Genomic DNA, 11,334 nt, shown 5'->3' on the forward strand with positions numbered 1-11,334 from the left:
AAATTATTACGGAACCATTAAAACAAAACTGCATGCAAATTCAAAAACATTATAGATATGGAATAATTTAATGAAACTCTCGCAATAACACAGAACAAAAATATCATTTTTTTAATAAATAGTGAAAAACAATGATTTTGTAACACTTAGAGAATAAAATAATATAGACGTTAATATATGTAGATAATATAGACAAAAAGTCCTAAAAATAGAATAATAATATTAACAAGTAGTAGATTATTGATAGATTAGATACCTTAAAATATAAATAATGCTTAATGCAAAATAAATAAAATATAATTAAACTTGTGATTGAGAAATTTTAAAAAAAATCACAAAACAATGTTTGATCATTTCTCAGAGAGCTGAAGGTCTAAACACCTGGTATCCATTCATATTCCGCTTGATTCCTCACTGAAAACCATTAAACCAATATATTAACATGAATATAATAATATCAATGTAGTGAATGTATTGTATGAAATCAATCATACTTGCTATTGCTTAGAATGTGTCACAGAGATTAAGTTAACTCATATAAAGGATTAGAAGTCGTTAAGACCCAATTATAATTTTTAAGCTAAAACAAAACAGATAATACTTCAAAGAATTGTCACAATGTATTCAATTTTTATAACAAAATCATAGTTATTTACATTTTTTAGCAAAAATAATGTGTATCTACTATAATAACATTAATTTGTTTACAGTATATTGTCAGTAAATTCTCTGAAATTGATTATTTTCCTTATTAAGTTTCATCATGATGTTATGTTTAAATAAGGTATTATACTATTATTATTTATTACATTAATATAGTAAAGTGTAACAAGCGTTTCTATGTTCTACAGTAAAAAGAATAAATAAAATCAATCATTTAAATACAGGTATTCTACTTTTTATTTTTTGATGTACATTAGGCAGTAAGTATAATTCAGGTTTATCTCAAGACTCAACATTATTAATAATAATAAATTATTATAATTATTACTTACTCTCTGTTCTTAACGCTCAATTCTGCAGCTTTATTCAATATAACACGCGTTTCCACATTAGGATAATTTTGCAATAGTTTGACGATTGTTGAAAAATCTCCTGCCAGTATTTGATCTCTGATTAAACTATAAAAAAAAGTGTAGTAATAACATTAATTTAAAATAAGTCGTGCGGCCTTTGAAGCCTTTTTTTAGCCACCCTAAAAGACATATTAGATACCTTTATTTAATAAATATAAGTAATTTAACCATCATAATTGTATATTAATATCAATCTGTAAAGTAAATATATAATAATTAATAACTTATGCATTTTAGAATATTATGTTAGTAATAAAATAAAAGTTTTTTTTCTTTTGACAGGTCTGACTATTTATATGAATGTGTAAATTGGCCTGCCAACTACAAAAGTTCGGACTACCCTGGTCTAGGTAGTCATGCAAAAAGTGAAGAATTTGATGTTCATTAATATTTAGCATACATAGCTCTCAGAAAAATTAAGAAAACACCGATTAAGATATGAAATAAGATTATAATTAGTAATTACTACTTAATTTATAACCTCTTCAATGTGGAGCAAACTAACTATTCAACAAAGCAGCTTTTTCCAACCTTTCAACAATTCATTACAGACAATATCAGTAAAAACAATTAAAACATTTAAAATAAATCTAATATGGTACACTATTATACAATCTTTCGTGAGGTCACTTCTACTGCTCTTCTCTAAAATATTTGTTAGTACTAAAATACTAAATATTATTGTAATACCCAAACTAAACATACACTATCATTGCACAGCATATATCAATGAGAAATGAAAATCGCTGTGAATCAGAAAACAGTGAATCCCATATCCTTAAGACTTCAGGCAGTGAAAATTCTTGAGACAATAACAGAGTTAACCATCTATAAAAATTATACATAAAGGCAAACAATAAAATTAATTATGAATACAAAACAAAAATAATCACAAAACAACTTACCTAAAACTATAGTACTGTGGGTAAATTTCATTTTTGACTAAATAACTATGGACAACTGGATCATTTTCTTTCAACCTGTCTGTTACTTTACGCATCATGTTAACAATTCCAGTATCTGTTTCATCTAATGTCTTTATGAAAAAATCACGAATTTCCGACATAAGATTAGTAAAGACAAAAAAACAGTCAGCTTCGGCATGCTCTAAAAATTATTATAAATGTAAAATAAAGTAGCCATTTTAGATAGTTATTTTTTCAACTTATACATTTGCATAGAATTTATGTATTTATAAATATTTTTTTTTTTTTTTTATTGAGTAACCCGCGGCAACATAGGCCATTGGGTGTGGGGAGGGTACTGTAGGTTTTATATTGGGTAGGTTTGGTAGGTTTTATATTGGGTAGGTTGGTACACGTGTGTGTTGTGTTTGGCAGAATTTCTAATGGGGCACCCGTAGGTTTCTGCCGTGCCCCGGGGTGGGGGGATGGCGGCACTTGTTCTCCGGACACCGTGACTTGCCCGAAGAAAAATGCCGCCCAGTGGCCGGGAGTCGAACCCGCGACTGCCAGCGCCGCAGTCGACGCGTTAGACCGCTCGGCCACCTCGTCCCCCCATTTATAAATATTATGATGTTGCAAAAGCACAACATAATTTTTTATAAACTAATAACACAATCAAACACTACATAAAAATAAATAACTGACTGGGTACAATGTAGATGATTTATAAAACATTACAATTTTTTTAAATTTGAATGTTATTATTTTGTTATACATTGTGTATATAGAAACAAAATTACTAACCAATATGAGATTAACCATATTAAATGTTAGTAGACTAAAATATATATAATCAAGGCTGTGTCTAGGTACCCGGGTGCCCATGTACATATAGCGTATCAATGTGGATAAGTCATACACAAATATATCAGAAGGATAAAATTTAATATTTTACCTTTCATTTTAATAATTGGATCGGTAGCAAAACAATAATAAATTGGACCAATTATTTCATTCATCCCTTGTACATAACCCTGTCCAGGATTTAGTTTGCAGTAAACAAACAATATCCTTTCCACCACCTCCCAATGGGCTTCAGAACCTTCTTCCAGTGGCTTGAATTCAGAGGTACTAGTTTGTTCGGATTTTTGTGATATTTTAACAATACCAAGACCTTTTCGTACAACATTTGCACTATTTAGAAAATGCATACCCACTCTTCTGTTTAATCGTTTAGTACCACAACTGTATACAACAATAGGTAATGGATAATCAGTTGCTTGTTGGAAGAAAGATAATTCAGGATGTAATCGCCTAAAATTTAGAAAATATTTATAAATTATTACTACACATTCTATGGACTGGACATCTGAATTATTATTACCTGACATCTTTATCTATTTGTGTAAGAGCTTGATTATCTTTAAAAAATGTGTTCCACTTGCTGTTGGGATCCTCACTCAATGGATGATCACATTCTTCATTGTCAATTGAACCCGGAGTGACTAATATTTCATCTGAAGAATTAAAATATGTAGTAATTGATAAATCATTAATTATATTCTCTGAAGTTCTTTCAAAGAAATAAAAAAAGAAGTATTAAAATATACTTTTTTTAAATTTATAAGTTGTCTTTTAGTCTTTTAGACCTGTACCTAAAACATTAAATTTTTTTTTAAAAATGTTTAATATGATTCTAATGCCCTATGATTTTATTTTTTATAATTTATAATACAAATTATTATTATAATATAATATTATAAGTACCAAATAATAAATATAATAATATATTTTAATCACATATTTCAATTACCTAACCACTGCTGGTATAATTTTCTATGGTGGTCTAGCTGTTCATCCCATTTATTTCTATCGCATGGTAAGTAATTGAGCAACAACCTCCAACATAACGACCTGTAACCTTTAACGTCAGGGATACCTGTAAAAAATGATATCACGCATAAAGGTACATGGTACTAGAATATTTAAGAAAAAGGTATACTGAACAATAACAACCGTTGAAACAGAACTCTCTCAATTTTGATAGATCGATCACTTCTGATTCTAACACTTGGTCAAGATCCTTCAACCTGGAAAAAAATATTATTTTATTGAGTCATCTAGTAGGTGATGTTAGATTATAAATTGTGTCCAAACTGTTTTAAAGTTTACCTCAAATCGTACGAAGACATTGTGAACAGCGAATGTCAGACGATGTTCTGAGGACCTGAATTTGACCGAATTAACATTTAAACACATACCAGACGTCAAATGATTAATGTTTTATCCTACTAGAGAGACCGTTAGAGATTAAAAAAGGTCTGGCATGCAAATTAAGATTATTATTAATTTTACTACAATTTATATACGTCCCACCGTTTTTATTTTATCAAACGTTTCGAAATAGCAACACGGTTATCTTATCACAAATAAAAAAAAAACAACAATACCAGACTGTTTATTCTCTGAATTTTTGAATAAGAGGAGGCCGTGACTATTATAATTTATAATCTATAATCTATTTTTTTATAATTTGTGAAGGCGTGAAGCACGTCCTACTCCGGTACTACCACGATTTATGAATTATGATGGTATCTTAAATAATGCCTACTCTATAACTATAACTGAATAATGTTTAATTGTGGAATGTAGATAAACAATAAATTGTTATTGTCCACCACACCGTCTGATTTTCAGTAGTCGGGTCGGGCTGACAGTCGACAGGCAGCAAGTGGTATTATCGAGACCGACTACGAATTATTAAAAACGCTGTTTTTCAATATTTAACCGAAATGGACTGCGGTAGACCGAGGGATACATCGTTGTCCCAGATCATGTCCATACCGACGTTGATGAATGTAAAAAGTGAGTACAACAAACGTTTGAATCAACAGTGTTAAGAGTATTTTATAAAATAGGTACTGTGTGTTTAATGCTCTATATACTGTTGGATTACAGCGCGGGAATACTATGACGTTTTGAAGAAAAAGACTCATCGGGTCGGTCGTGCTGGATTCGGTGCTGATCTAGAAATATCAGACGATACATCCATTAGCCGTTGTCATGCAGAACTCATTCTTGTCAAGAAAGTACGAGTAGTACCTACAGATTGCTTCATTGGTATTTGGTACTCTAAACGACTAACAGTGTTGATTTGTCATTTTAAATTGTAGGTAGTCGGCAGTCAAGTGAAACTCTTTTTGACTCTAGTGGACAAGAAATCTAAGTATGGAACATTTATAAATGCTATGGATGAACAAATTGAAAGTAATTTCACTAAAGTTTTAATTTTTGGTGACATAATTCGTTTTGGCATAATGGATAGCATTTGGACGTGAGTAAATCTCAATTATTAACTACTAATATTACTATCACAGATTTTAAATACTATACAGATTTAAAAAGTTGTACATAATTTGTTTTATTACCTACAAAAGGTTTACATTAATACTTATTTTTTAACAGTGTTGAGGAATATCCTTTAATGGCTTGTCCGTCAACATTGAGAACTGCTGAAAAAGAAGCATTGAAACATCTAATGACAACAATTGGAGGACAAGTATCGCGTGATTGGTCTGTAGAGTGTACACATCTCTGTATGAATTCTGTCACTGTTACAGAAAAGGTAAATTTATTATGCCCGTTATTTGTTGTACCTACCTACCTAACTTATATTTTTATTTTATTTTATTTCATTAAATTATAATAATATTATCTAAACAAAATTAATAGTTAGTATAGTTGTAAATAAAAAAAAAAATTGGGGATCCAAAAATTTTTTTTTTATATAAAAATTTACACTCATCCTTATTACGTTCAAAATATAAAAAATATAAAAATGATTTTCGTGATTTTTCAGTATTTTGTCAAAATTTGAACTTTAAATACTTATAAATAAAAACTGTGACTAAGGATTTTTAATTTTTTTCATCTGCCTTTGAAACAATAACCTAGGAGCCTTCTATTAAATTTTCAAGCTTTTTTACTCAACAGATAAAATTTTATTGATATTTATAGAAAAAAAACTAAAAAAATTTAAAACTGACAATGACCGTAAACAGCTAAAAAAGAGTCAATATATTTTCAAAAATTTATGGTGTGTAGAAAATGCATTATATAGAATATAATCATTCAGTCAAAATTCCATGTACCTACGGTCATTTGTTTTAGAATTGCACTAAAAACCAAAATCGATTTTCTCGAAAACATATTTTACGTAAAAATTCCCGTTTTTCCTTAATTTTTCTTTTGTTTTTCACGGCGCTTTTGAAAACTACCTGGACATTTTTGCTTTTGACCCCCTAAAGTACCAACTAGATTCACTTTCCTATCAGAAAAGATACTGTTGAAGAAAATCCAAGCACTTTTACTGTCCTAAAAGATGATGACAGACACAAAAAAAAATTTAAAAAAACACATCATTATAAAATCAATACATTCATCACTTCGCTCAGAATCTAAAAATATTCCTAATACAATATTCATAGCTAAAACTATTCTACTTTTAAAAAAATTCAGGAATCTGGATCCCCCTCAGTTACGGCCTTGATTTGATATAATATATCAGCTAGATTAAAACAAAATTTGAATAGGTTGAGAGAAGACTTGGGCATTGTTGGAAACAATATTGTAGTTCATACAAGTGTATTAATATTTATTCAAGCAATGTGATTTATTGCAACCTATCTATAATTAATTTAAAACATATATTAATATAATATATTATATGTATATCAATTATTGTTGAGTTATAGAGCAAAATTAGAACTTCTCAGCATAGGTATAATGGTACTCTACCATTAAAAAGAAAATCAACAGCTAATAAAAAAAATTACTGCTTGAATTATATCAACGGTATTGCAACAATAAATTTAATATAAAGAAGGTGGGTAAGTGGGTGTTGCACTACTGTACAGTAGGTTACAAGTAGGTCACTGTAATGGATTATGTTAAATTTGAATTCAATGATATAATACTATTGAATACGAAAAACAATTCTGCTTATGATCCAGCTTATGATATTACTAAGTATATTTGATAATATTATTGTAAATGAAGTAATTTATATATAACCTATTTACGTGGAACCTTGTTTTACATTTTCAATCCTTAGGTATAAAAGTTGAACATTTTATACATTTTTAACTACAAAATAATTATTAAATTTTAAATTTGATACATTTTGTTAAAATTCAAACTTTAAATGCTTATAAATAAAATTTTCTATGTATTCTTAATGTTTTTCAACTGCTATAGACTATAGTAATATTATATCCAGGAGCCTTTTATTCAATTTTCATGCTTTTTTACCCAACAAATAAAATTTTATTGACAATTTTAGAAAAAAAAAAAAAAACTGAAAACTGAAACGTCTGTTAACATCTTAAAACACTCAAAATATTTTGAAAATGATATGGTATATAGTAAATGCTAATATAAACATTCAGTGAAAATTGCACTGTAATAACAGTAATAGTAACGGTCATTTGTTTTAAGGTTATACCATTTATTGTTAAAAAAAAATCAGTTTTTATAATATTCCTATTTATTTATTTTTATTTGTATAAAAATAATGTTATGAATTACTTATGATAGCAGGACAGATATTTTTCCAGTGTATTTTTGATTCACCAGTTATGTTTTCTTTATATCTTATTCTACATAGTGTTAAACATTTAAGTCTCTTTCAGGTGTTATTATGTCTAGCATCTGCAAAATCAATAGTACCCCTTCAGTATTTTATTGATTTATGTAAGGCATTATCACCTGATTCGTTGTCGGAAGTACCATTCTGTATGGATTACAAGCCTAAATTGGTCGAAAGTCTTTTAAACCCAAATTCATTGTCGTTAGATGTGAATAACAAACGTAAAACACTATTTTCTGGAAAAACATTTATATGTTCTACAGTTAATCAATTAAATCGTCTTTCAAAATTGGTGAAATTAGCAGGTAAACACAGTTTTACAACAAATGTAGTTTAAGAAGTATAACCTTATATTTTATTATTTAGGGGGAGAAATTATGAATTATTCTGATGGAATTTTATCTGATGATGATATTTTAAGCTGTACAAAATATATTCTACTGCAACAAGATCCACACAATGAGGAAAATAATTATATGTACCAACGGATTCTGGGTAATTTCTACTTAATGTCTGTAAAATATTAATAGCTGATCGCTATGTGTGGAAATGTTAAAATTAATGTTTAATATTTTTAATTGAATGTGTTGTTCAGAACTGAAATAGGAATTTAACTATTGTAGTTTATAACAAATATGAAAACTATTAATTTATAAAGCTGTATACTAAATAGTTTAAAAGCAGTTTGTAAAAATTGAAAAATTGAATATTTATTTATATTTCTCGTGTTTGATATTGATTAAAGAAAGAATAGTTGGATTCAGGTAGATAGAAACTATACTATTAGAATGAAATGTTCACATTTTAAGTTTTTTTTTCATTTTATAAAAATAGTGGTGAACAGTGTGAGTATTATTTTTTCCCTTTTATTTGTGTAGTTTCTATTGGAAACCTATAATAAAATACTTAAAACTTAATAATAACTGTTACAATAAATATTAATATACAGTGTTATTATCATAATTGAGTCATAATCACTTAGTTTAAAAATCAACTAATTACTAATATTTATTTAATGCAATTACTAATTTACCTAAGAAATTATTTAATTAATTGATAATTGTTATATTTCATTATTATTGGTTTTAGAAAAACTTAAGATTGGGAACAAAAGATCAATACCAGAAAATGATATTGGATTTGCTATTATTTTTTCAAATACTACAAAACATTGTAACGCTAATTTCAATGTTTCCTTAGTTAATCTTGAATCTCAGTCCAATTTAATTAAATCGCAAGATTCCATTGTCTTGGCTCCTGAAACTGAGGTACTTCAATCGTGTAGTTTTATTCATACTAAAATAATAATTATTGGGATATTTTTTTATATTTCAGGTTTTAACTGTTAATGATAGTGAAATATTTTCAGTAAATACCATACCAGATTCTCTTCCAAACACCATACCAGATTCTTTTCCGAACACCATACCAGATTCTCGTCCAAACACCATACCAGATTCTCATCCAAACACTGAATGTGCATTTAAGAGGTATTTCATTATATACTATTTGGCGTTTCAAATCTTTATTTTATATTCTTATTAACAATTATTTAGGCCATTGGAAGTTTTATCTGACTCTGAAGAAATGATATTACCAAAAAAACGTTCCTTATTGGCAAATAGTGAAGAAAAAAATAACACTACAAAAACAATAAGAATGGAAGAGGATTTAAAACCGTTCCAAAACATTACTGAACCAACTCCATCCAATAGTAACCATGATGTGCAAAGTCCTATTCCTAAAACCCAAATAGTTAATAACACATTTAAAAATGATAATTTGTGTTTAACCTCAGCGTCAAGCTCACAATACATTTCAAGCACCAGTAAATTGTCAGCTTGGCTTCATGGCACCGTAGCTGACAATAATGTGAACAATACTAATAATTTACAATCGAAGACTGTTGAAAACCTGGCTGTTCCTACTAAAAGAAAAATATCAAATGATCATCCAGTGTTTAATAACGAAAACGAAGACCCATTTAACTATATGGATATCGACGAAGTTGAAGAACATCCAAAAAAAAAGCCAAAGAAAAGAGATATGGATTCAATATTTTTTCCTTTGGTTGACACATCTAACAATAAAAGTGAACCATCTAAAACTGTGGAGACTTACACCAATATAGCGGTAGACCCAAATTTTATTATGAATTTACTCTCAGAGGCCAAAGGTACTGGACAGTTCATAGATGCGAGTATAGTGTCTAATAAATCGGTAAGAAAATATATAAAATTGGTAGTGATATAGTAGCATGTATGAAATACCATTGCTTATACTAGTAGTATTTACTATTATTTACAGTCAATGTTAATACATTAATCAATTAATAAATATTTCAGTCTGCTAATACACATGAAGATACTGAATATGATTACTTGTTAAATTCGGTCATTGTGGAAACTGTCAGTATGGTGGTATCCAGACCTACACAAACTGCAAACATCATTCAAGGAAATAATAGTAATCTAAGAAACTTCAAGAAATTCAAGAAGGTAACAGTTTAAAGTTGTTATAACTCAAGGGAAAAATACCCCTTAGTAAATAATTATTAAGTAAATTAAATTATATATTATACTACATATAAAAATATTGCACAATATTATAATGGTCAATTTTCAACTGGTTAAAAGTAAATACTAGTTAAATAAAATAATAAATAATATACCTATTATAAACTTTAAGTGATGCAGAACAACATTGATATTTTTATTAGATGTCAATATCGAACAAATTGTCCAATTTGACAATTATAAATAGGCCATTACTATTTTAATATTTATGTACTAGATAAGTCTGAAGCTTTTAAACATCAGAATTAGTATAATAATATCTAAAATATATAAATATATATTCTAATTTTTATAAAATATAATAAACCTTAAAAACTTAAAATCATTAAATGAACTATTGAAATAGCAGGAGCCAAAAATTATTTAATAACATTCAAATTATTTATTTTTATATTTTTTTTTTATGTATTAATGATATTGTAAGATAATAAATTCATAAAAACTTTATTAGAGTGTACTGTTTTTAAATACCATTATAATTTACAATTTTTTACTCCATATATCCTTCGATAAGATTTCCAGTTTAAATTAATATTGTATATTTTATAACTTTTGTTTTAGAAAGGACCATCCATGCGGATCCCATATATTGTTCCAATGGAATTCACTCAAATTGATTAAAGTGACTTTATGTTTGTCTATTAAAAAATTGAATTATTCCTTATTTGAGTTAAGCTTTGTTTAATTATAATATTTTTACTTGTTTATTTATGTATAAAAATATATTTGTATAAATTAAATAAACTATATTGTATATGGTTGTGAACATAGTTATAAACATGAGATAATGTTTTGTTGAGTACTCCATAAAGTAAAAATATTTTATACGGTCAGTATTTTTGACACTCCATGTCGAGTATAATTTCATTTAATACAATACTGGATTCTACAACTTCACGTAAGGTATTATTGTCACACCTGACAGACTCCATTTCCACACCGGGAGCTCCTAAATAAAAATATACATTTATGACTAAATGTTTTTTTAAAGCTACAAATATTTATAACAGTCATTCATGCAATGTAATTCACATAAGTTCAATGATTGAGTTATAACTAGCTAGAGTTTCTAATATCTAACATAAGTATACTAAGTATATTATATTATTCATTTATTTGTAACAATAGAC

General features: G+C 27.7%; 2 protein-coding genes across 3 annotated transcripts; one reads left to right on the forward strand and one right to left on the reverse strand.

The window, feature by feature from the left end:
- Positions 1 to 46: 46 nt before the first annotated feature.
- Positions 47 to 4,349, reverse strand: LOC132938751 (TBC1 domain family member 13). 2 transcript variants are annotated; one of them, XM_061005768.1, is made up of 9 exons: positions 4,154 to 4,349; positions 3,989 to 4,071; positions 3,795 to 3,920; positions 3,366 to 3,498; positions 2,937 to 3,295; positions 1,982 to 2,183; positions 1,782 to 1,904; positions 996 to 1,121; positions 47 to 414 (listed from the first exon to the last, which is right to left on the reverse strand). In XM_061005768.1, exons 1-9 carry the CDS (start codon positions 4,171 to 4,173, stop codon positions 393 to 395), a joined length of 1,194 nt encoding a protein of 397 aa, XP_060861751.1. In that variant the 5' UTR covers positions 4,174 to 4,349; the 3' UTR covers positions 47 to 392. The 2 variants fall into 2 exon arrangements, with proteins under 2 accessions (XP_060861751.1, XP_060861752.1); XM_061005769.1 differs by having other exon boundaries at positions 3,998 to 4,071; positions 4,154 to 4,348.
- Positions 4,350 to 4,523: 174 nt separating this feature from the next.
- LOC132938750 (nibrin) lies at positions 4,524 to 10,970 on the forward strand. The gene is made up of 11 exons (XM_061005767.1): positions 4,524 to 4,846; positions 4,940 to 5,070; positions 5,155 to 5,315; positions 5,447 to 5,606; positions 7,672 to 7,933; positions 7,995 to 8,123; positions 8,718 to 8,896; positions 8,964 to 9,118; positions 9,185 to 9,848; positions 9,974 to 10,126; positions 10,766 to 10,970. Exons 1-11 carry the CDS (start codon positions 4,774 to 4,776, stop codon positions 10,823 to 10,825), a joined length of 2,127 nt encoding a protein of 708 aa, XP_060861750.1. The 5' UTR covers positions 4,524 to 4,773; the 3' UTR covers positions 10,826 to 10,970.
- Positions 10,971 to 11,334: the final 364 nt, after the last annotated feature.

The sequence above is a fragment of the Metopolophium dirhodum genome, chromosome 2, assembly GCF_019925205.1.
Source record: "Metopolophium dirhodum isolate CAU chromosome 2, ASM1992520v1, whole genome shotgun sequence".
Taxonomy (NCBI): Eukaryota; Metazoa; Arthropoda; class Insecta; order Hemiptera; family Aphididae; genus Metopolophium; species Metopolophium dirhodum.

Coding starts and splice junctions, on each gene's coding strand:
- LOC132938751 (XM_061005768.1), bottom strand. CDS start 4,173: ATGTCTTCGTACGATTTGAG. Junction 2,184..2,936: donor TCCAATTATTAAAATGAAAG/GTAAAATATTAA, acceptor AATAATTTTTAG/AGCATGCCGAAGCTGACTGT. Junction 1,905..1,981: donor CCACAGTACTATAGTTTTAG/GTAAGTTGTTTT, acceptor TAATTTTTATAG/ATGGTTAACTCTGTTATTGT.
- LOC132938750 (XM_061005767.1), top strand. CDS start 4,774: ATGGACTGCGGTAGACCGAGGGATACATCGTTGTCCCAGATCATGTCC. Junction 5,071..5,154: donor AACTCATTCTTGTCAAGAAA/GTACGAGTAGTA, acceptor TTTAAATTGTAG/GTAGTCGGCAGTCAAGTGAA. Junction 5,607..7,671: donor CTGTCACTGTTACAGAAAAG/GTAAATTTATTA, acceptor AGTCTCTTTCAG/GTGTTATTATGTCTAGCATC.